The 26,053-nt window shown below is 38.0% G+C and overlaps 1 protein-coding gene across 9 annotated transcripts; it reads right to left on the reverse strand.

The window, feature by feature from the left end:
- Nucleotides 1-93: 93 nt before the first annotated feature.
- CMKLR2 (chemerin chemokine-like receptor 2) lies at nt 94-25,981 on the reverse strand. 9 transcript variants are annotated; one of them, XM_038182569.2, is made up of 6 exons: nt 24,536-25,841; nt 18,136-18,177; nt 17,616-17,717; nt 16,937-17,127; nt 15,376-15,520; nt 94-4,355 (listed from the first exon to the last, which is right to left on the reverse strand). In XM_038182569.2, the coding sequence occupies exon 6, from the start codon at nt 4,337-4,339 to the stop codon at nt 3,287-3,289; it is 1,053 nt and encodes a 350-aa protein (XP_038038497.1). In that variant the 5' UTR covers nt 4,340-4,355; nt 15,376-15,520; nt 16,937-17,127; nt 17,616-17,717; nt 18,136-18,177; nt 24,536-25,841; the 3' UTR covers nt 94-3,286. The 9 variants fall into 9 exon arrangements, with proteins under 9 accessions (XP_038038497.1, XP_005016901.1, XP_071897182.1 ...); XM_005016844.5 differs by lacking the exons at nt 16,937-17,127; nt 24,536-25,841 and adding an exon at nt 25,842-25,937; XM_072041081.1 differs by lacking the exon at nt 16,937-17,127.
- Between the last annotated feature and the right edge of the window lie 72 nt (nt 25,982-26,053).

Raw genomic sequence — 26,053 nt, forward strand, 5'->3', positions numbered from 1 at the left:
AGTAGAAGGTAAAATTGAATTTCAAGATTGCTCTAGCACCATAGTACCCTAAACCAAAAGTAGAGGAAATAAGAAGCCTATGTTCACCATTAATCTAGACTTAACTTTTATTTAGCATTTTAAACAGGAGTATAAATTTTGTTTCAAAATGTTGGTGAATAAGCAAATAATTGTATGGTGGGTCTTTTTTCTAAAAAGCTAAAATTTAGCTTTCACTAAGGGAATGGAGACAAGTTGAAGGAAATGGAAGACTTCAATGCACTGATGGTGATGTGAAATTGAAAATAGATTGTTTATCTGAACTGAGACCGCCACAGTGACTTTCCACCATCTGTTGTGTGACTTCAGACTTCTTTCCTCTAAGTATTTAAAAAAAAAAAAAACAATTATTTTAATTTTAGCATCGTTTTCAGGGCTTCTTAATTAGTACAGAAAATAATAGTGTTGATAAAATGGTGATAACTTCCTGTTTTCATATTCCAAGGACCTGGTGCATCTGCACCTCGCACATTGCAGACAAGCACTTGGTGAGCCTGAGGAGCAGGGCTGTGATCCGCGGAAGGTGCTATTAACTTACTGGCGACTAGGGGGCAGCGCGTCCCTTCCAGAAGGGCTCTCGAAAGCTCTGGCTGTCCAACCCCACGATGTGCTTGAGGGAGGATTAAGGGGGTACGGTAGTTACATGCAATAGCTACTGCAGGTGGATTGTGGTTTGATTTATAGACTATTTTTGCTAAAACAGTGTTGCAAGCTGTCCATCTGACCTACACTGGAATCCTGCATGCGTGCTTAGTGTGCATGTGCAAACTCCAGTTGGTGGGCATTTGTTTGTGATTTATTCCTTTTTTTCTGAAAGCAGAAGGAAACTTGCTGCATAGGAACAACGAAAAGCTTGAGAACATGGTCTCCCCAGTTACAAAATAGAATGCATTATTCCTGAATGACTTGACTGGTTATGGATCTATTACTAATTTTTTTCCCTGCAGTATCTTGCAGCATGATTGGATAGTTCTCCTTCCTTTGACTTTTTTTCCCCATTGCAGAGTTTTGAATGAGCATTCCTCAGACAAGCACCACAGGAGAATGATTGGTATTTTTGTTTTTTCTTCGTAAGCAGAAACCTAGACAGCTATCTGTTTTGTTTAGGTATCTTCCATTACTCTTGCAGAAATTATTTTGGAGATAAAATTCTGTAACTGATCTTGGTGTGAATGAGGTAGTATTTACACTGCAAAGATGTTAATCCATTTATTTCCTATAGATGGGGGTGACCTTGGCTTTATTCAATTCTGTTCTGTATCTGCCTACTCTAGGGGAGGCTTTTGCTCACAGTGGTGGTTAATCTTGTCACTGTAGTTTTTATCCAAGGAGCTGGTCCTAGCACAGCATTGCGAAACATTTTCTGACTGTATTCCCATTTGAAAATCAAGCTTTTCTCTGTATATCTTGGTATCTGTGCTCATGTGGCTGACATGCAAGAAGAAATCTGAAATAAACTTTAATTCCTTCAGTAGAAAAGGTCAGGGTTTGATTTCATTTTCTAGAACTGTTGGGAAGGTGCTGTTCTAAGAGTGGACAGTCACTGCAAATTGCTGCTGAGAGAAGTAATGAACACGTTCTTTGGAAACAACAATTTTATTACTCCACTTGGAGTACAGTCAGGAAAGGAGTGCTAACACATCATTCTTAGAAAGATGTCGGAATATGTGAAGAAAAACTGCAAGCAGTTGATGTAGGCACATTTAGCTGCATGGTATCAAAACATTGAGTCACTGTACCAGGCAGCAAATGACTCAGGGAAGAATGCTGCTTACCAACTTTCCAGCCCAAAGTTAAACACATCGAAATTCCACTGATCCTGCCTCATTCTTCCAAATTCAGACCAGAGCCCAAAGAAACAGTTACAGACCACAATCAGACAGTTTCTATTTGTACAGCGACCAATTCTGGATGTGCTCATCCATGCACATATATATGCTTTTGTATAAAATATATACGCATATAAGACCTAATTTAAAGTATGAATGCTACTTACGAGTGTTGGCATGTAGATTATCTGAAAGGCAGTTTTACTCTAGATACTTAGGTCAGTAACAAAGGAAAAACTAGTTTGCATTTACCTAAAGCTTTATGCTTTTACTTTTAGCAGAGTTTTATCCATGTACAGCTCCTTAGTTAAGTGGTATTGCCTCAGAAATTGGTTCACTCAGCATGTATATTTGCATTGGTGCATGTGTGATTCTACAGCAGGCAACAGGTTCAAACAGAATATAATACAACTGGGACTGCTGCCTGTTTCTTACAGGAATGGACAGATTACAGACTTGTCAAATAATATTGTTGAATTCACTTAACGTCACTGAATTCAATTCACTGATTTTTTTTTTTTAGAAGATTAGCATTAAGACAAAATGTTCAACTGTTCAAAATGCTCAAAATACAACTTCTTAAACTTTCTTTGCAAGACAAGTAGAGAGCAACTAATAATTGTAAACCTCTCTAAACCTGAAAGCTTAAACGTAGAAAAACAATTTGTGATATGGACATCTCAAATTCTTTGGGAACCATTTCTGTTAATTGCAGATTTCAAATGAGCCAAAATCCTATATGAAACAGTTACTCTGTATTTTGTACCCAACCAGTATTAAGAGCACAAGAATAAGGGACCAGAAACAGCAGCCTCCTGGTATAGCTTTGAGTATAAGGCAAAGAACAATGGGAGAAAATACTTTATTTCTATGTTTCTCTTGATAACAGAAGGCAGCAAGTTAGTCTTCTCTGTCCTGGGACACTTCTCTGATTGCAGAGCGGAGCTACTGACAACTTCACTAGGCTGGGATGGAGCCAGGTGGTTCCTACTTTAAACAATACTTGATAGTCAGAACACTCACAAGCCACTAATGTATGGCCATGACCTCTTGGAGGAGGATGCCTAGATCAAAGGTGCTATTAGTGAGGATCAGGGGAATATTTTTGTGTGTTATTTTAATATCAATAAGCTATAGAACCACAAAACAACAGGATTACAACAATGTTCCTGATCAAAAACCCAGTTAAAGCAATTCCACTTACGCTGACAACTTTCAGTTAAGGGTGTCCACATTGCAACCACACCACGCCCAAATGATGTGTCCTTTAAAAACACTTAAAGGAAAGCAGCAAGCACAGTTAAGCCAGCTGTTTATCTAAAACTGTATTTGCAAAGACACACATCTGACTGGCAGATGTGAAGTCAACTACACCTCCAAATCTGTCAGCTATTTCAGAGACGGATGGTGACAAGCTGTCACTGAGCAGTTTCGCAATAGTGCACAGGTGCATGGGTGTTCTCTGAGCTCCACAGCTGCTCGCTGACAGTTCCTGAGCGGCTCACCTCCCACAGTGCCAATTTTAGCACCTCAGAGACTGTTGTCTTGACCTGGGCCTGGAACTTCTTGCTGATGAGAACGTAGAGGATTGGATTGAGGCAACTATTGATGAAAGCAAGGCCAGTGGAGAGGGGAATGCCATCCTGCAATAAGTCGTGCAAGTTTTCATCATGGTGAACAGAAAGCTCCACAATGCTGAATATGTGATATGGTGTCCAGCAAAGAAAGAAAGCTACAACTACAGCAATAATGGTCCAGAAAAGCCTACTCGAAGTCAAGACAGTTCTCTTCTTCACTTTAACGAGCAGCAATGAGTAGCAAATGACCATGGTCACTAGAGGAAAGAGATAACCAAATGCAAGCCTCACCCAAATTAGAATGTGATGTCTCAGCATAATGAGTTCTCTATCATGCACGTGGAAGTTGTTGTAGCAAATGGTGACATTGTTGAGAACTGTAGCTGTGTCTCTAAAGTATAAGGCAGGGCCACCAATAACTGCAGCCGATACCCAAATGATCCCACTGAGAATGAGGGTGTTCCTTATAGTCCGATACTTGTAGGAAAAAACTGGGTGGACTAGGCGGATGTAGCGGTCCAGGCTGATGAATGTCAGGAAGAAAACACTGGCAAACATATTAAGTAGTGCAATGAATGAGTTCATTTTACACAGCCACTTCCCAAAAGGCCAGTGGAAGCCCATTGCTACGTACGTGATATAAAGGGGCAAAAAGAGAACAAAAATGAAATCTGCAATGGCCAGATTGAGGAACCAGAGTGTAGAGACCGATTTATCCCACTTGAAGCCCATAAACCAGATGACAATGGCATTACCTGGGACTCCCAATAGAAATGCCACACTGTAAAAGGAAAGGGAAATCATATGGGCAATGCTGAGGGTGGACTGGGGTGATTCTTCTTCCTCAGGCAGGTCATAGAAATAAGAGTAGTTCTCAAAATCTTCAAATGTCATGTTGCACAGCTGCGTTCTGGAGAAGAAAAGAAATGGAACAATCAAAGGAGAACTGTCCTATTACATTGTAAATAATAACAATTCCTTTGCAATTCCTTTGAGTTCATTTTCACGTACCTATTGCTCCTTAGCTGTCAACTGCTAGTACGAAGCTTGTGGAATATCCTGGCTGCAGACATTTCAAAAAATACTCAAATCTAGACAAGTGTCACTTGAAGTCTTCAGGAACTGTTTTCCTTGCATTCATTTCTTAAGAGGGCTCTGACCACAATATCACTGGCAGATTTCTGTGAGACCAGCTGCAAAGTTTTACTGCAAGCGTGTGATTTGTATACTTTTCTAGTTGGCTTTGGTATTTTACTGCTCTGATCCTGTTTGAAACAAGTTTTATGGACAGTATCTTTGCCAGAAATTAGAGAAGCACCAGGAATCTACACAGGCAGAAAAATGCCAGAAATAAAATGTTTTGTTTTGGTTTGGTTTAATTGATGTCCATCCCCATACAGCAGTTAATATAATATAGACACCATTTTCTCCAGCAACTGAAAGTTCATAGGTTTATTCCTGTCTATCATGTATCTGTCTTTGTATCAAAGAGCACTGATTCTCAGACTCAGTCAAGGTGTTAGATTCCCTAAGGCTGGGTGCTGTTCTTGTCACCTAGCAGTGTTGCTGACTTCAGGATGACTTATTTGGGACACAGCCCAGTTATAATATAGCAAAGGATATACAGAAGGAAACATAAGGAATGCATTTAAGGGCCATGCATACAACTGTGGTACTCTTCCATTACGATGAAAGAAAAGTTTCTTAGGAGAATAACACACCCTGTAAGAGCTATAGCTGGAAATATGTTGTGGGGTTTAGTTTGTGCATTTTATTGATTTATTTAAGACAAAAACAGACAGACAGTCTCTGTTTTCTTCTGTTGCAAAGCTTCTGGAACTTACAATGCAATTTTTCAAACAAGAATTTTCCTCTAAAACCAAAGCAGAAGAGTGTAGGAGGGCAAGGAGTGGTAAAAAGGAAAATACAAACCACCAGTAAAATCAAGAAGAGAGAAGAAGAAAAAAAAAAAAAAAAAGAGAGAGACAGGAAAACATCAAACAATGGTTGAACAGGAAAAAGCACTTAGAAGTTCTGTATTCAATCTACAGCATAGATAAAGAATAGCACAGATGACCACAGTCTGACAAAAGTATCTGCTGTACTCAAAAGAAACATTCTGCTAAATTCTGTTTTCATTTAAAGCTATGTTGTTTGACTGGACTCAGCTGCACTGAGAGCAGGATGTGACCAACCCATTGGCTGTACGATAGATAAGCTCAGTGGTACATTTCTGAGCACTAGCTCTGTTCTGAAACGGAGCTTCAGCCTGCACTTTTGGAACCCAGCTCTGCATTCCTGTAATTCCATTAATTTTCGTGTGCTAAAGGACAACAGGAGCAGGATGTTGGGAGTGTGCTGCCTGCAGAAGCACATCTGCAAGTTTGTATTCCTGTATATAACTTTCCTCCAAAAAAGTAGTTTGCTTACTTTGAAAGGATTACTCACATAAGCTACATATGTGCACACGCATTGGTAGGATTAAATTTCTTATTTGTAAATGAAAGGAACAAGGTTAAAAATAAATACAAAAATTGTGTAATTTTATATCTCTTTAAAAAATGTAATAAAAGTCAATACAGTCTGTTCTATCAAGAGGCTATGATAACATTTGCCCTTTGCAATTTACATCAGGCTGGAGGAATGTTATTTGGTTTGCTGTCCTGATAAAATGAAGTTTACTAGCCTGCATTTATGTAATTACTTGCCCCTTGAGGATAGATTCTGCATCAAATACTGGTACCACCCTTCTGAGTAATTTTTTTCAAACAGCATAACTTCTGAGAAATAGTATAAACAAGAAGCAGTACCATTAACATCTGGAACGACACTGTATTTGGACAGCCTCAGAGGACGCTAAGATTAATAATCCGATTTTTAAGGGTCTTTGCCTGCACACAAAATTATACCTTCAAACTGAATTTATGCAATTAAATAAATTGATGCAATTTTTCAGTCTCTTGCTGATTAGCATCCTGTATCCTAGTCACTAATCAGGTTTGCTTCAAAGTTTCTCAATAGCTAGTACAATGTAACAATACTCGTATTTAAGCATTTCCTCCACATATGTGTAACCCCAAAACTCTTCTTTCCCCCTAACAGTGCTAACAATAATGGCAATAACAGTTGCTTGCCTACCATCCAACAATGCTCCTTTAATATTTAGAATTTCAAAGATGATGTATAGCAGGGGAAAGAAAACATCGGATAGCATAGCTCCCAAGGTACAGATACTGAGACCAGGCTCTATGGCTAAGGCTCGGCAGACATTGCCAATTACACTTGCAAAGTCCAGAAACTTCTACATTTAACACATACACAAAGCACTCCTACAACAAGATTCATCACGTTAGGCGCTGGTATGAAAAAGTTATGCCGTAGGGGATACTCAGTGGAGCTATGTTGGTTTACTGCAGTAAGGACATAGATTTCTTTTCTTCTGGGCTGTTAGCCATCATTTAGCAAGGACGTTTCTTTGTATTACACGTAGTCCCAAATATGAGCTCATTTATTAATAAACATTTAGAGGCAAAATTGTCTTGCAATTCAAGTCCAGATCTTGAAAGTGAAGAAATTTAATTATATTGCTTATTTTGTTTCTTATTTCCTGCATGATCTTTGACAAATGTCCTTATTTCCAGGCTGGGAAGACACTTTGATGAACCTGTCTGCAAACTGAGGTCCAGCAGAGAAAACAGACTTTTTGCAAACGGTTCCCATTTGGCTTTCAGGCCTACTGCTAGAAAGTGTAAGGGAGATGATGCAGTTCACTGTCTCAGTCCCTGATGGTCCAGGGTTGTAAAAAGGGGCCAAGGTAGGAAAATATTTTTCAATAAACAGGAAAGTGTGGTCAGAGGCCTGGCAGTAGTACTTGGGGGCAGCTACAGGTTACAGAACAGTGTTGTATTGCATTTGTATGAATATAACCAAGTTTAGACTTCATCCTGTCTTCTTTTTAAATACACAGTCTGTGTAAAATGTATGCTTAGCAGTTGTCCTTTGACTGGAGTCTTTTCCTGTTTGCTGAGGTCACAGGCAGCTCTGAAAACTGAGCCTCAGTTGCCTTGACTCAGTTGCTTAATTATGAATACAGTTGTTTAATTTTAAGTAAATAGGTTTCAGAATGTTTGACTAGGAGGTTTCATGTCCTGTCCTCTTCGATAAAATTGAAATTAATTACTAAACGACTTCATAGGAATATGTAAGAAACATCCCTGCCCCACCCCTGGAAGTGTTCAAGGCCAGGTTGGATGAGGCCCTGGTGGTGTCCCTGCCCATGGCAGGGGGTGTGGAACGGGATGATCTATAAGGTCCCTTCCAACCCAAGCCATTCAATGACTCTATGAATATCACAGGCTGGTGCTCAGTGCTAGTGCTTTTTAGATCCTCGGACAGAATGGCCTAAAGAAACACATATTATTAATAAATATATCTAAAATATAAGGTCATCGTACTGCTGGGAAGAGATTTTACTACCTAAAATGCCTTTCTCCGCAGTTCAGTGTGGGAATGCAGAATCAGATTTCAACTGCCAGATTCACAGCTTTTTAATTGCAAGTACCTGGAGTTTTTCTCTGCAACAATTATAGTATTTTAGAAGGTTGAGCCATAATGACAGCTCAGATAAATGACTGAAACTGCTTGTAACAGAACAGCTTTTGTTACGGTAAGAATGGCCTTGCAGTTCTGACATGGGACCAGGGCTATCTATGGGCTCTATTCCTGGCTATGCCACATGCATCCTGTTTGACCAGGGAAAGTCTTTTGACCTCTCTGTGCCTCAGCCTTGAGGTCAGTGGAATGGCTTTGGAATGAAATTAGAATGGGTTTTCAGTCTAAAATAGGAGAAGACAAACAAAACAGTTGCAATTTCCTTTCACCTCACTCAATGTAAAGTCTTCCTGGGGGTTCAAAGTTCTCTGGGCACCATGCAAGTTAGGGTTATGGCACGTGTTTGGGCTGTGGCCCATGCAGCCTCTACCTCACATTTGGCCCTTATTATTTTAGACATTTACAGAGTGGTCCAAAGGAAGAACTTATTTGTTGTCCGTGTTAGTTAAAAGTTAACACAAATATTTGAGTGGCAATCTCTAAACCTATTTGTTCAGTGTGATGAACAGTGCTTGGAGCCTTTGGGCAGCTAAACTGATTTCACAGGTCACAATGGTGGACCCAAATTTAATAGGAAAATTATGGAACATGGAGTTGGCTGTCTCAAAAGTTCGTTTCAGAAAGGGCATATAATGTACAATCCCTCCTTTTAACGTCTTCATGAATAATTCTGAGCATATCACATTCCACATGTATGATCTATGGCTAAAGGAAAGCTTGTTTGATTGACTCACTTCAGCGTTTGCCATTTGCACAAGTCAGATGTTGGAGAACAACTCGCTTTCCAAAAGGTCACCCAAAGCCTGCGTGTCATGCTGTGTCTCAGAAGGTTCATCTGGGTATCGAATTCATTCAAGAGCCCTCAGCACAAAAACCGTGGAACTTTCAAGGTGCTAAATTTTGAATATGTGTGGCTTCAAAAACATAAACTACTGGGTGAATTTCATGTTTATCTGTGAAGTTCAAAACATAGATGGCTGAGCTTGATAGCTTGATAGAAGTATATATGCATTCATTCTATCAAGCTTGATAGCTTGATAGAAGTATATATGTATTTCTGGAAAGTATTCTACAAACACATAATACCCTAAAACTCACAGGGAATACTGATGAGATTGCAAACTGTCAGACTCCTATGTATGTATTTCTCTCTCAGAAGCACAAAACCAAGATGACTGTTTGTCCCCATTCTTATAGCAAGAAGCGCCTGGTATACCCATACTGCTAAATTAAATCATAGCTATGCTATAATTAAGCCTAAAGCTAACGCTGCAGACAAAACTACTAGGAAACTGGCATTTTAATCTAGTTTACAAAAAAAAAAAAAAAAAAAAAGGCAGAATCAAGGTTTCAGTGCATGTTTCTCTTCCACAGAAATGCTCAATTGTTCTAATGGTCAGTACGCGTAGGGTAACAAAATAACTTTGTAAGCTGTTCTGAATTCAGCAACTAGAATAGATCATGATAGATACGATATGTGATTTGAAACCTTTTCAAGACACAATATAGATGTATTTGTTCTAGCAGACAAGACAAGAATGCAAATAACCATCATTCACCGCTATGTCTCTCAGTGAAGCACTGCTAGAAACACATATGCAATGTGCTAGCTAGATATCTCCTAAAGTGTATGCCAAAAGAAATTGTCTTTGAGCAAGGCTAAACATGATCTTATTAGTTAAAACACGCCACTTCATCTGTGGTATTGAAGTCACCAGACCAGATAATAGCCTCATAACATTTTACACAGACAAAGTGAGTGTTAGAGCAGGATTAACAAACTCTCACAGAGCAGACACAGTTAATACCGGTAAAGCAATGATTTCAGACCAGGATTTTTGCTGCCACAGAAATGTTAAACAACAAATGGAAACCCCAACTTCATATCTAAATCATGCTGCTGTAATAGGAAAAATATCTACTGTGGGTCTGGCCTGAATATAACAAATCATCCAGACAACTGCGGCAATTGAGCAGCTTACAATTTCCACAATCAGGTAACTCATAAATGCCTAGAATGAGCAACTGCATTTGGTAAAAAGTGATTTATTTTCATGCAGATCCCAAGCACCAAGAATTTCCATCCCCACGGAAAACAGAAACTCTGATGTCCTTGGGATATCCACTGTGGAGGGGGAGGAACCTGGTAACCATGTTGTTGGCACTGTCTCCTGCTCTCATTTTTTTTCTGTTAATACAACTAAAAGTACAAATATCTCTCTTAGTAACCTTTCTAGCGTAAGGGGTTGCTGTAATCTCTACAAGTCCATGATGTGACCATAACAAAGTAAAACCAGAAGTTTAGAGAAACAGTGCCCTCTGAGATTTAAAATATGGTCTTATATCCTATATGTCAGCACTGACTAAGTATTTACATAACCAGTCATAACACCTAAGCATTCACAGGCTGTAGTGAAACTGCACTCACATGGAAGTATCGTTGGTCTGGGGTACAGACAAACAAGGTTGAGAATGACCTACAGGAAGTATCTGATCAAACCAGGTGCTAAACCTAGAATCCCTGCCTAGTTCCTGAACCACAGTCCAATCCTCCTTTCTTAAACATAACACTGTTCCCTCACTCATGATGAAGTAGAGAAACCACAGCTCCACTTCTGGGAAACCTTCATCCTCCTGAAGGAAGGCCCTGCCCTGTGCTGGTGGGAGCCAGCACCTACCTGGGCAGCCCTTGCAGATTCTGGTTGGCTTTCTTTCTCCTTTTCTTTGGAAAGGAACCTGGATCTCTGCCATTTGTCTCTCATATGCATTAATTTGACTCTGCAAATCCACAATATAGCTCAGAGCCACTCAGCACATCCCAGATGACCAAGCCCAGCAGGGACACCAAATACCGTATTGGCTGTATCCTCAGTACACGGCATGTGCACACCAATGAGATATTGTTCCAGAGAAGTTTTATATGTATACTATTCCTCCCCAAGTGCCATCAGTATTTTCTTTAGCTATAAGCCACCATAATAACTACATATGTAGAGTAACAGAGACAGCCATTTTAAGTTTTTGAGGTGCCTCAGCTTCACAGTGACTGGATTTCTAAGGATTTGCATTTCTAATCAAGTATGACGGTTTTTTTTGTCGTTGTTGTTTGTTTGTTTTTTTATGTAAAGTTTATATGCAACTTTTACTTTGCAACTGTTGCATATGTTTGGAACAGAAGAATATTTTGATTAGCTTTCCTATGATCATTATATAATCATGCAATTCTGAGCATGTTTTTTAAATGGTTGTATTCCTTCAGCAAACAAATGCATTAATCACGGTTCCCTCCTAACAGGAAATAGCAAATGAGAACAGAGAATAAAGTGAAAAGTTCAGACTATGAACTGTTGTCTCAGCAGACTGAATAAAGCCAAATAAATATATGCTAGACAACAGCCATTCTGAACTTACTGAAGGGTGACAACAGGTCTCTTCAGAAAAATAAAAATAACCTTCTCTAGCAAGATACAAAACCTCTATCAAATAACAGATAGACAACTTACAATGTACTATAGTTATAGTCCTTTTAACAAGAAGAATTAAGAGATAGTCCCAGGAAAAATTAGTAACACAACTGATGAGATAACATACTTTATTTTGCCCTCATAGTTAATATACTAGAATCACTGTGTCCAGGAGGCTAAGGGTTGTCTATATCTGTATCAGTATACCTCTAATATTCATACAAAGATAATTCTTTTACTGACTTCAAGCTGAAGTCTAAAATAAGCATGGCCTCTATTCTTGCAAAACTGAAAAAATCGTATCAAAATAATTTCAGGAGGACTGGATTTTTATCTGTGCCCCAAATAGGGCACAGGGAACACTCCCTAGCAGTGATAAACATAGATGGAGCCTATGACTTAGGAGCTTGGAAACACCGGTTTTACAGGCTTCCCATATTACCTTTTCAAATCACTTCTATGTCATGTTGAATTTGATGCCACCAGATATGGTACAACGCCCTCCAGTAAGAATTTAGGACACCAACACATTACTCAGTTTTCTTAAATGGACAACAGATCTTAATATTTCTGAAATGTCTCCCTAGAATGATCTGATCTCTTTAAAAGATCACCAGAAAGAAGAAATGGGAATGCAGAAAATGGTGTTACATTGATGCTTCAGGGCTTACTACTCAGCATCTTCTCTCTCTCTCTCACCTAGGTGGCTTCAAAAGTGAACAAAACTTGCTGTGCCAGGCTCATACTTGCTGAAAGAGGCAAGTATTTTAAGTTGGGAAAATACCCAAAGGCTCTACCCTTTAAGATCAAAGCTTCACTGGGTCTAGGCACAGTAAGCACATAATGAGAGAGAATTCTTGTGTTGTTTATAATTACATGAGAATAAACAGCCACAAGAATAACAAGAAAGGAACAGAAGCATCTTGCCCAAAGCCAAACAGTAAATTCAAATGTAGAGTTTGAGGCAGACTCTAGACCTGGCCAGAACAATGAAGAGGCAAATATCTTTTGTGGATAAAGAGAAAAGGTGCTGATTCTTCATACCTGTGTCTTATCAGTCTTTAAATATATTCTCTGAGAAGTGAGAAAGTGACAGGAGAAAGATATTAGGGTAGGAAAGAAAGAGAGAAAGAGAGAAAGAGAGAAAGAGAGAAAGAGAGAAAGAGAGAAAGAGAGAAAGAGAGAAAGAGAGAAAGAGAGAAAGAGAGAAAGAGAGAAAGAGAGAAAGAGAGAGAGAGAGAAAGAGAGAGAGAAAGAGAGAGAGAAAGAGAGAGAGAAAGAGAAAAATATCTCCATTAACAAATGAGGTTAATGGAGACAGGAATGCATTGCCCCCTGTCTCCCAGATAACCATTCTGTGATTTCTGTGATCTAATCATGAATTCCAGAAGTGAAATTAAAAATATTAATTCACTTCCCATTAGACTGTGCATGTTTTTCTTCCCTGTGTATAGACCTTGAAGAAACCCCCAATGATGCCTCCTTTCTCTCTAAGTGGTGTCCAGAAGTTTTCTATGCACCTTTGATTGGCTAACCTGCCAAAATGGTAAAAACAGCTAAAAAAAAAAAAAAAAAAAAAAAGCCAAAGAAGTTAACAGATGATGAAACTTTGGGCCCCAAATTGGTTTAGCTTCCATTCTTGTACAAGTAAAGCTAGGTTCTAGATGGTCTACAGCAGTGAATATGTTAAAATTGCATCTACAAGTCTCAATAGCTTTAGGGTTAGACAATACAAAAATTAATATACTAGTCTTTTCTTCTCTAACTAACTGATGATAACTGATGAAACGTTACTTTGACCAAGGAAACAACCAGAGAAGAATCCCACAGAAGAGAAGGAATGACTAATTTTCTCTGTGTGGGTTTAAGTCATCTCTAAAATGACCTGGATTTTTGTAAAGAGATGTCAGAAAAAGAACAACAGTGGTAAATACTGGGAGATGAGGGAAGAATAATGGTTTTGACAAATAACTTTGAGGAAAGACCTAGTAGTCATGTTGATGTATTGAGTGATCACATCTGGGGAAGAAGTAGGAAAGAGATGGATAAAACAGACAGAAGGACACTGAACCTTGGCTGGTAAACAGAGGTAGGAGAAGGCTGCATACTATTTGGGAACTAAGGTTTCTTTTGAGGACTAGAGACTCCTGGAGTGCTGGTATTCTTGAGTGTTAGAGCAGGATTTTATCCTTGCAGATACCCCTGAAATGAAACCTGACTTGTAGTGTTGTGTTTTGTTAGCTTGCCTTTAAGCCCGCTAATGAAACAGTATCATATCTGAAGCAAGCCAGCTCATTTCCTCTACAGAATTGTAATACAGTAAAATTGTGGGCCAGGTAAAAAAGACCTGCAACAAGCCAGAAAAAATGATCTCTCTGGAAGAGAGCAGCCATGGGCTCATACAAGGCTTTTTGGTCCTGCCCTAAACCCACGACCTCTGGAACATACTGAAGATACGAAGAGCATACACTGTGAGGACACAATTTTTCTTTTTGTCTCAGGAACTTCAAGCATATTGTAAAAGTACCAGTCTCTCCTGGAGAGTTGTTCTGTGCATGATGGTATCTTCTCTTCTAAAAGCAAATATCTCCTGGTCACTGCTCACCCCAGCCTCAGCAGTTCCTTCTGGTACCGTGCCATGAGAACTGTTCCTCCCACTCAATTCTCTTTTGCAAAGCCGTCAACAACAGAGCCCTGCACTGTTATGAAACTACTAGTTTCAGGCTGAAAGAACGCAAATCAAGCCATTATCAGAAATAATGAGTGAAAATTAGCCTGACAACCAGCCACCACAAAGAAAGAGACAGCTGAACTGTTGGCACATTCCTGAGACGAAATGAATAAATAAGCTGATAACAAAAGCAATCATCAGATTGTAATCTTCTGCAAAACTAGCTCCTTGCTGTTTGGAATAGCAAAGTTATTCATAAAAAATAGTATCTAAGAACAGATCACAAACTTTTAAATTTAAATGTAAGATCATTCAATAATACAATTTTATTCTGCTGGAACAAGATTTAATTCTTAGAGAATGTATACATCTTCTGTAAATCTACAAACATAATTCTGGAATATTGCTTCATTTTGCAAGATTGCATTTATAAAGGCTACAGGGGATAATGACATGGTTATCACTAAGTCTTAATACGTGGTAGAATCCAGCCCTATCTCATTACACTGCTATAAATAAGGTTTCAAAACTCATTGCTTCCTACAAACACCATTCTGTGGACTCAGTGACCACAACCTCCTACTTATTTCATGATGGTTAAGGGAAACACACACACCTTACATCTCAATCACAGGAACCTTTTTTTAATTTTACATGGCTAATTATTCATAATGTTTTTATTAGACTGTTCATAATTCAAGATTTGCTGATTGTTAGTTAATTTTTTACTTGAAATTGAAATGATTTCCAGTTTCTGTTCTAGAAACTGTTCAGATCAGAACCAATGTACTTATTTTTAATAATACTGCAATTTGTGATAGCTGTAGGAGATGTACTACCACTAAGCAGAGCAAACGAATTAAAACCAACACGGTGAGGGGAAGATACTTCAGCCAAGGTCAGCTGGCATTCTCTGGCAGGATAAAAGGCTTCTTGAATTTTGTTTAAACACATTCAAAAGTTATTAAAAATTAAATTCACACATACTTTCATATCGTTTCTTGCTGCAGGGCTCCTTCAAAATACCTTTGAAACAAATGAGAATCACGTGCTTCATTTTAATTTTTTTTGCCGGCATATGCTACACTACCTTACAGAATTTGCCTGCAAGTGTTGTTTTGTCACACATTATTCAGAACAAAGTGAGAGAAAGATTTAAAACATTAACAGAAAGATCAGCCTACCTTCTTTATTCTTCAGAAGGAAGCACACTAATTCAGAGATATGTGCTCTGTAGCAGAAGGAAGAATGAAGTGATCCGTAGAGTTCAGAGTGACTTCAGTGTGATTCCAGCTGCTTCACTTAGCTACTGCCTTCCTTCTAATAAAGCTGCAGAATGACATAATGACGTGTTTGTTTTCAGCTGTGAGGAAGTTGTTTCCAACTTCCCTTGGTTTCCTAAACCCAGTTTTGAAATATTGCCCTTCTGTATAATCCCACTATTTCACCAAAATAAATGTTAGACGTGAATGAATCATTTTGGCCAATGTCCACGCAAGCAACAGATGTGGTGGCTGATGAATGGAAATGGACTTTACAGTTGCAGGCTGCTTTTTGTTATGCAGAGAAGAAGCTGAACAGTATTTCTCTGTTTCTGACAACTCTGGTTTATAGAAAATAATGTTGAATGAGCAGATAGATACTGAAAAAGCTACACCAAAAGTATCGCTTTGTAAGTGCATGGTGAGATACGTTCATTTATGTATTTATGATCAGTAGCTTCATCTCCTTTTGTATGTAAGAGAGAAGTGGGCTTCTCAAACCACCAGCCGAAGTCCCCTTGCCCATCAGTCAGTGCAACTCTGTGGTCAGACATTTAAACTGCATTTTAGGAGACTTGGCTTGAATCCCAGTTCTGTCAAGAGCCTACTGAGTGTTTGTGGTCAGGCCTCATGATCCCCATGAACCTTAGTTTCTCAGTCAGTAAAATGGGAATATTATTCAACTAGTATGTACATACCATAGCTTCACCTGATTCTGATGTTACTACACTCATCATACCATTCACTCCTTCCAGCAAAACTACCCTGCTTTGTCTTTCCTCCATGCCAGCTCTTCCTGTCCCACCAATATAACTTAAAATGCTGATAGCTTGTATGTGAAGGGAGAAAGTATGAATGAAAAGAGGACGGAGATTATGCTATAGTGGGACACAAGTGTCCCTGGACCAGGATGAAATGACAACAAGGGGACATGATGTCTGTGAATATGTAACATAGGAGGCAGACTACAGGATTGCTTGAAGAAAGAGCACAGAATTACTTGAAGACATCATGATTTGGCACCTAACTTGTCTATTTCTTTCTGTTTAAAGATTTCCTCTTTTTTCTAGGTAACAGATAGGTGAAACTTGATGAAAACTAAAAGCAGTTTAATAGTAGCTCTCTCTCTCTCTCTCTGGTAAATATTGGGATAGGGTAAACGTAGGCACTATTTAACTGCAGATGTGCAGAAAATTTTGCTTGTAATGGCACATGAGTCTGTCTCCAGGTACTTTGCCAAATGCAGTTAATGTAAGGCAGTTAATTCAAGGGCTCACTCAGCACTATTTCAGTAAGACAAAAGTGAAAATTACTGGGTAGAAATGCTCAGACATAGTAAAAACTGGAATGATAAATCCAAAATTACATAGTTTAATATATACTTGCATGCAACTCATTAACCATGGATCTTTTTACCAGTGTGATCTTTTCAGATATTTTTGAATGTTATAAGCTTGGAAGAAAGTTAATGAAAAAAATGCACCTTATTTGCTTTTATGTCTTCTCCTTTTTCTACTTGATTGTATTTTATTTATTTTTATTTAATGAGGTTTAGGAGTTTTAACTCTATACATTTGGGTAAGTGTGACAATATGCCAGTGTTGTTCTGAAGTGGGGCATGCATTCATCAACATACAATGCATGTAGGACTTGCAGAAAGACAGTAATTTCTACCTGGTTAAAAAAGAACAAGGAAGAATATTTTCATACAAATAACAGATGTTGGGTTGTCCAGCAGTGAATAAACTAGGTTTATTGAAAAGCAAACTAGTTTTAAAAATACTTCTGATTCTTTATTGTTAAACCCTATAAAACAAACCAAAAGCAGAGAATGGCCTTCAGAAAAAAATACCAGTATTAAACTAAAGCACAAATTACAAACCAACTAACAAAACCAGCTTTAATTTACCCGGATTACAAACAATTGTCTGATAGTTCCGATAATTATTTCCCACTGTAGCACCACTGGGTTTTATCAAGATGCATATTAGTATGTGCAGATAATCCCAGCATTGAAGAATACTCAATGACTAAACCCAATTTGCATTAATTCAATTAAGTCATATCAACCACGAATTTCTAAATTAAGTCTAACAAAATATATTTAGTTTTTCACACTTTCAATTAAACTGAACAAGAGAAGAAAGAAAGAAACTACTTACCGTTTGAGGATTCAGCTATTTACAGTTGTTTGTTTGTTTTAATTCTTCCCTGTTCCTTTGTCATTACTTTTTGAATTAACACCTCATGGATTAAAATCCACTCTGGAAAGACAGATTTTAACTGCCTGACAATTGGGATCAGGAAAAGTGTAATTTCCTCTCTTCCTGTGAAACTAATGATTATTCACGCCTATCCTTTTGGTAAAGCTGTAATGTTTACTTGTGGCTTAACTGTGCACTATGTCCCATAGTCAGCAACTATGACAACATTCTCCAACGACACATTTAAACCAAACTAGCTGGTGAAGAGAAGTTTGGCTCATTTAGGAAGGTCTGTATCCTTTTTCTATGCAGATTTTAGAAACTTGAATATTTTCATGCATAATGTGTAAAAGATATTCAACAAATGTGCCAAAGGCAAAATTATTCATTTAGCTGTTACTTTGGTCTGGTAAAAACACACAAGTGTAGAAATGAATTACTATATGTGGGTGTATACATATAAAATGTATATACATACAAGTTGGAGAAGGATCTGTAGAAGCAGCACTCCATGCAACTCCTGCAAACACAAAGAACAGTGTTTCATTCTATGAAATCATTAATATTAGATAGTAATTTACAAAGTGAATGAAAAACATATATTTTGATGATTAAGATACCTTGAAAAAATACTATTAGAAATAGCCTGTTTCTCATAGTTTGCTTTTATACTTGCACATTTTCCTCCCTTTGTAAAAATAAATAGGAATGTTTTTCTACATAACTTTTAGACCATAGCTATCCAGATTTTGTATTCACGTGACAATAAAATAAGAGATTATATCTGCCACTTTGATAATAGTTGACATTAATGGAATTTTCAGAGTGCAGCAATGTGAACATTTTGATATGTCATTGACAACTAAAGATAAGTTACTGTTATTCGATGACTGTAAATAGCCAACTTGACAGCATTTTTTTTCCATTTTAGCCAAAGTTCTGTCTCCTTCCATACAAAGGAATGCTGTTTGGAATAAGTTCAGAATAAAGCTTATAGAGAGAACTAGAGAGTAATAGAGAACTACTGAGATTACAGAAACAAAAGGCAAAGTGAACTATAGTTGTTTTACTATGTATTTCACAATCTTCAGTACTACTGTAGGAATGAATCAAGTTGCACATTTTCACCTTACATAAATTAACAGGAACCACAGAGTTACTCAGAGATCTTAGGAAACAAATGCTTAGAAAGGAAGCCAGAGTTCACTGTCATGCATCTAAGGCACCCTGGATTTATATCCTTTATGGATTGAGTCATATGTCTCAAAAACTGCCCAAAACCAAACCAGGCTAGGTTAGAAAAAACCCAAAGCACAGAGATGAACCTGAGCCACACCAGAATTTTAGCTACCTCCATCTACCCGAGATCCAAGACACCAGTATAGCTGCCTACACCTATTCTTCCAAAGAACTTAAGTCTTATTTTCCATTTAAAATATAAGTCCTGAAGGTTCAGTTATCCATCTTTTATATAACAGGTCTTTTGATTAAAAACACAAATCCAAAATTCAATTTGGGATTGTATGGGTATTGTATTATTAATGGGATTATATCCTGGTGAGACACACAACAGACATGACTCTCACCTAGGAGGAAATTTAATTTCATGTACTGCAATCATCCATTAACAACTCACAGCTAAATTGTTGAAGTTTGTCGTGATGAATAACAATGTAGAAAATAAGCAGGTTCATAGGGAGGAGAGGATAACAAGTATCAGTCTGCACTAGACTGGATAACAAGTACACCAGTCTGCAGTTAGACTGTTGCTCCTAGCTACTGTGCTAGCTGTGACAGAACTGCTCTGAAACACTAAAAAAAAAAATGCAAGCAGCAAAACTGAAGAGGAGTTCTTGTCACCTGCAAAAACACACAGCAAAGCTGAGCTTCAGCACAAAATTAAATACAGCTCCCTGAAAAATACATACTAACAGGCTGGGTGTCCATATAGCACACATGGGTGATCAAGTAAAGTTGCTGCTTTGCAGCATTACTACTCAATATCTTAACCAAAAGGCACATCTACATATGGAATTGTGGAGCCTGCTGGTTACCCTCTACAATACTGTCTAACCATTGACATTCCTTAGGATTCATGGAGATGCAAAGGCTTTAAACTGGACAGTAGCTCCTTGCAAACAAATGGAAGATGGTTCCTGAAATCTAGTGCAAAGCCAGTGCTAATCAAGTCCAAATCAAGCTCAATCAACTATGCATGCTCTTAGTGTCTGTGGTCAGTGGTTTAAGCACATATTCATTTGTATTTTTAAAAGTTGCTTTTAATAGTCAGCTACATTCGTCAGATTGTTTTTCTGCTTAGTGGATGTAAATGCCTTTTGTGAAAGGTGCCAGGTGACCTTGACTCCTCGGGTATTTAGGTTATTTATCCATAGCAATGAATGTGAGACAGGGAGAAGCAATGCGAGCTCTGCTTACTGCTCTGCATTTGCCCTCTCCTCTGATCACTCCCCAGAGAGAAAGCGTAGTTTTGCTTCTACAGCCTACCCAGCCCTCAGCCTCTCTAATGAGAAGGGAGCTGATAAATTCCAATAAGCATGCTGCTTGTGATAAAGGTAAAGCAAATTATTAGAAGCTCTGAAAAATGCTTTGGTATTTAAGAGCTCAGTTTTCTGTATGAAGTCCATATTAACTCTTCCACTGCCTTCAGAGAAAGCAAAATTAGCATCATCTCTAATAAATTAAGAATTGGCTCAGGGAAGTAACCACAGGAAACCAATTCAACCAATGAGGCATCTAAAAAAACCAGCATTTATTTGTCCATTCTAGTTCCTTAAGCTGCATCAAGATGCACAAAGGTTAATTTTAACTTCTTATTAATTCACAATTATTATTTTTTAAGAAGACTATGAGCACCAAATTCAGCACTTAGCATGAACTTGACAGTAGAATTTATGGGAATATAGAGACTAGAATTGCCACATTTTCTGTAAAGGCAATATAAGTAGCTACTTGTCTTTTCAAGCTTATTAATTTCAGCTATAACCGGGGGCATATCACAGATCTTCTGCAACAATGAAAAATATATTCCAGTTTCCTGAAGATACTACTGAAATCATTTGAGGAAGAGAGGAACAATTTTTAAAATGTTTAGAAGCCTACAGCTCTGCTGTCTGTCATTCAAGAACAAAAGAACCCAGCACTGCCTTGCCATGAGAAAGCAGAGTTTGGTACAACACGGCTCAGACACTAGTGGCTGAATACTTTGCTGTAAGAACATTTTCTTGCTGTGCATCACACATCCCACAAGATGGGAAAACAGGCAAAAGGCATAGCTTGGGTCCAAAACAGAAACTGAACCCGAGTTACTTCAGTATTACAAACATAGACCGTCAGACAACATGGAATAAATTTTTGTTTTTATTGATGGACCAGAAAACAGAGACACTCTGATCCCAAGAACTACTACGTTTCCAGTAATAGCATACAAAACGCTGAAGAAACACAAACCATATAAAAAAAGCTTTTTGTTCAAAAGGTCTTTTTCTTTCTCCATGTTCAAAAATTTCCATCTTTATATTTTCCGACTATAAGAGAGAAAGAAACCTCTTTCTTTCAAAGGCTGCTGTCTTTGCTTATCAGTGTTGCTAGACTAAAACTATGTTTTGTCCTTGGAAGAAAACAGAACTTCTCTATTCTACCTCATTTAACTTCCTGATTTTTTTTTTTTTTTTTTTTTTTTTTCTCCTGAATAGGATAAAGAAATCTTTCTTCAAATTATTCCTGAGGTAAAGCAAGGTTGAGAGTCTGCTTGCTCTCAGATGTAAGAAAGGTCTTTATGTGGTTTATTGTGGGAACAGAAAAAAAATATATATTTTTTTTAGAGCAGCCAATGTAGGGGAAAAGAACGCTCATTTAACTATCTTGGGAATGTATTTTGACCCCATCTTAAATTGGCTGCAGAACATCCACTGACTCAACATAATAGGATATACTATTTGCAATTCCTTGACTCTATAAATTACACTATGGACAAAGAAGCTGCAGAGGCATTTTACACTCAGGGTCATCTTACATTCATCTGCATCTATTTAAAACTGGAACAGATCCATTAAAACTGATGGATATAAACATTTAATTCAGAACATTCAATGGAGGCAAGGCAAGTAGTCAACTTCTGGGAGTCTGAAAATTGAACATTCTAGAAAAAGAGAATTAATAAACCTCCAAGAAGCTTTGAGAAAATTACCTCTATTGGAAATACATTATTCCCTGCCTGTATAACGGGAATTAATATTTACTTTTGTGAAAATGCCTCGGAGTTCCTACTGTGATAAACAGTGAGGTGAGCTAGAATTCACCTACCGTTAGTCATCTACCATTCTTTTTTAAAATATCTCAAGAAACTCACATTAGCTCCTCCTACAAAACCTGCATTAAGTCTGTGCCGATACCTATATTAGAAAAGAGGATGGTTTCAAACATGCCAATCAAAACATTTTGCCACGCAGATGAGAATAACTCTGTTCTAAGTGTGTTTCACTCCCCTCATCTGGCTGTGGTTAATACTAGAACCTACAGTTCTTTCTCTTTCCTTCATAGCTGAAGGCTGTCAAGTTGTATAGCTCCCTTCAGCGTGGGGGAATGAAGTCACGTTTCTACTTTCCACAGCATTTCTAGCATATACCTTTCCAAAATTACTGTATATTTCACAGTAATTTGGTAATGAACAACCATACTTGAAAATGCTGTCAGTTCTCACGGGCTGATCTGACTATATCAATCAGGGAATTTGATACTGTGTCATTTTTGAAAATAAATATAAAACAAAAATAAAATAGAATTAAGAAATTAAAATGTAGGGACCATTAACACAGTCCCTTGGCATTAAGGGACTATTATTTCTGAAGCTAAAAATAATTCCATGCACAAGGTGAAGGTGAAAGAATATCCTGCAATTCATGATCAGTCACCAGTGGAGGCCCCCAACCTACTTCCTGACCTAGTCCTGTTCTTTGTGTCACATTTCTAAAAACAAAGGCTCAGTTATTTCTGAGGGATGAACTGGCTGAACAACTATTAGCAGAACGCAGAAATAACTGTGCATGCAATTCTAAACTATTTAGCATTTTACGATGAACAATGCATTCTCTGAAAAAAAAAAAATTCTTTCAGGTTACAAACGGGAAAGCGATCTGGAGGTGAGAATTTCCCCTTTACTTTAACTCCAGTTAATTTTATTTGGCTCCACAAGGGGGCTGCCTGGAGACCAAGACAGCATTTTCCCCGTGTTCTCCTAGGTAGCGTGGTTATTTGGGTCCAGTAAAAAAAAATTTACTGGAGTTATGCAGTAAGGAGTAATGCATACTAACCTCTCAACTGCTGCTTTAATTTCTTAGCAGAAATTCTCTTCTGAATTCCTGTTTTAGGACAGTGTCCTATAAACATGTTAAGCTAAGCTATTGGAAGTGTTTAAAACAATTGAGCAGTGTTAGGGTATGATTTTGAAAAGTAAATTAAAAAAATAATAATTAAGAACATTAGCAGACCATTATGCAGAAATTTTCTGAAAATGCTGAATTCTAATAAATTCTATAGCCTCACTGTTTAGTGACACATTTTGAGCTGTCTCATCAGCTGTTCCTTCTGGATGATTTGCCAGCAAACAAGCAGCAACAGCAGCTGTAACAGCAATAATAGGCTCTGGAATGAGCACAAATACCAGACAATGTTGCTCAGCGTTATTATAATCAAGATCTCTGTAATCTCTAAAGTACATATGTACAAAAATACGTTATTCAGAGCAATTTTAGTGCAAGAAATGAGGAGTTAATCTAATACCCCATATATTTGGGAAGTTCTTCTCACTAACTCTGATAAAGTTGTTAGTTTAAAATTTAGGGAACTTTTGCTTTCTACACTTAAGAGGAATTACTCCTTTCTACATAATTCCAGTGATTACAAAAGAGATAAAATACCACAGAATATCAGATCACTCCTCTGTTTAGCCTGATATCTGATATTGAGCAGTAGCCAGCAGCAGGTTCTTTAAAGATATCAAAATTTCTTGAATTTTTCACTTCTTAGTAATTAAAGGTTGCAATATTATGCCATGTATTATGGAACACTCCTTCCACTACGGAGTTGAAGAGATCCCCCTTTCCCAAGCCTACTCAGAATTGAAGTGCCCTACAATCTATACATGTTATTTATTGGACTATCTTAAAATTTGCCATACTTTTTACAGTCCGGGCTAGGTCTAGCAATGCACAACTGTGGACATTTGGCAGAAATACTCTCTGCATTCTTCAAAGCCCAGCCCTCAAATGCTGTTGAGTCATTCAACCTTTTGCTCAGATCCTCTGAACAATTTTACCAAAACAACAATTCAAGAATAAATTAGGCTTTTAAAATCACAATGGAAAGCAGATATACAACAATCTAAAAATCTAGGCAAGTTTCCTTCCTGATAGTTTTATCAACCTTGATTTTCATTTGTTATATTCTCCCTTTACTAGCTGAAGCATGCTGCTGGAAGAAATTTGAGACGCTAATTTTTAGGAAAATATCTATTGATTGTCAGAAGCTACTTTTTTCTTAATTTATTTTTTTTTCCAGAGGTATAACCTTGACATGCATTTGGCTAACAGGAGCAGAAAAGCATATCAAATCATAAAGCATATCAAAAAGCAAAAGTAAACAGCAAAGCACTGAAAGCTATGTGGGACAGTTTATGCAAACTTGATAGATGATACCAGGAAAGGGAAAAAAGTGGGATGCTTGGATCAAAAAAGAGTAATTTTTAAAAGGCAAAAGGAAGTTTCTCAGCCTTGCTTTAATGTTCAAGCACATGTGTGAGGAGGAGGTTAGCTGTTCCTATAGAGAAGAGAAGAACAAAGGGATCTTTCTTAATACCTTACCTGAGCTCAAATCAAATTGCAACCTCAAGTCGATAAATACAAAAAGAGTTGGAAGGCAAGAAATGGCAGAATTTAGGCTTGTGATGTCCGGTATCTTTGATCAATAGTCCAAAAGATAGAATATTCCAGTCTAACCTTGCAAAAAATACACAGGAACATTCCAAGGGCAAGATACACGGCACTGTGGGACAGACTCTTCAACCTTCTCTTTGTCAGAACTTGAGCTACACTGAAACCTCTGACAGGTAACTGAGCTTACTTTGTTTCAACAAGTTATGAAGGGATGGTTGGTGATCCACATTAACTCACAAAGCTTGCTGCAAACCCATCACAAAGGTAATCTATTTTAGCCTGAGATAACTTGTTTCAAAGCGTCTTAGCCACAGCAGGAGTACACACCTTCAAACACCTCAACTCTGCAGACAAGAAGTAATTTGGGCATGTGCCTGAGCTTTCACATACGCAAATCTTCTCCACAGAAATACTGCATCTGCAAGATTTTATGACTGCTTTTTACAAATCTCCACTCCTACACACAGGATTTCTAGCCTTTCACTTGTCCATCACTGAAATCAAAAATTATTTCCATGTTACTGAAGTGACTGATTCCCCCCACATATGCTTGTATCACAGTCTTATGTCTTTTAAGATGCCTCAGCTAATCCACCATCTTATTCATTTATGTCCAACAAAATAAATGTAACTAGAATGAGTAAATAATGATTAACAGATCCTGTCAGCCTTAAGAGGCATAAACACTATGCTATACGTACCTCAATGTTGTATCCCCCACCTTTTTAATCAGTTTGAGCTTTGCCAAGTTCTGTGTTAAACCAGGCAACAAAATATCACCAGGCAACTTAAATTCTGCCCTAGCTTCTTTGTTGGCAATGAAAATATCTCTATATCCATTCACATATCAAAATAATTCAACGGCAGTTAAGGCAGTTTCCCTGCTAAAGAAAAGCCTTCTCCTGCTGTTCTCCCATTTGTGACTTTTTGTGTTCAATTACTCGTTCAGCGTGGGTGGACACTTCTAAGCTATGGTTTCATAATCACACAACAGCAGCCCCTTTTTACAGCAACCTCTGTTTAAATCTTCCTTATTATGCTGAACTCAACTTCTTTTTTCTCCCCATTGCACAATCCAAGCCTGCATCTGCACCTGTCTTCACACATAAGTGGCGATAATCTTTGCATCTGCCCAGATTGCTTAAAAAAAAAATCCTGCTTCTTCAGCATAATACGAGAGAAACGTGCAATAGCTGCTTTCCCACAGGAGATTAGATAAACACTTAATACCTACAACTGAAAACAAAAGATAACGTGAGCTGTGGTCGCATTTAGATTCCCATTCCTGAGGGAAACAAAACCTTTTCCTTTTGTACGGAAAGCGATCTGGCATTAGGTCAATCCAAAAGCCAAACCAAGACTTTTTGCTCTGTGCTAGGAGCCAGCTACCGTGCGACCGCTGCTCCCCGCCATGAAGCCCGCCGGGGCTGAGGGGCAGGCGGGGAC

The sequence above is a fragment of the Anas platyrhynchos genome, chromosome 7 (genome assembly GCF_047663525.1).
Source record: "Anas platyrhynchos isolate ZD024472 breed Pekin duck chromosome 7, IASCAAS_PekinDuck_T2T, whole genome shotgun sequence".
Taxonomy (NCBI): domain Eukaryota; kingdom Metazoa; phylum Chordata; class Aves; order Anseriformes; family Anatidae; genus Anas; species Anas platyrhynchos.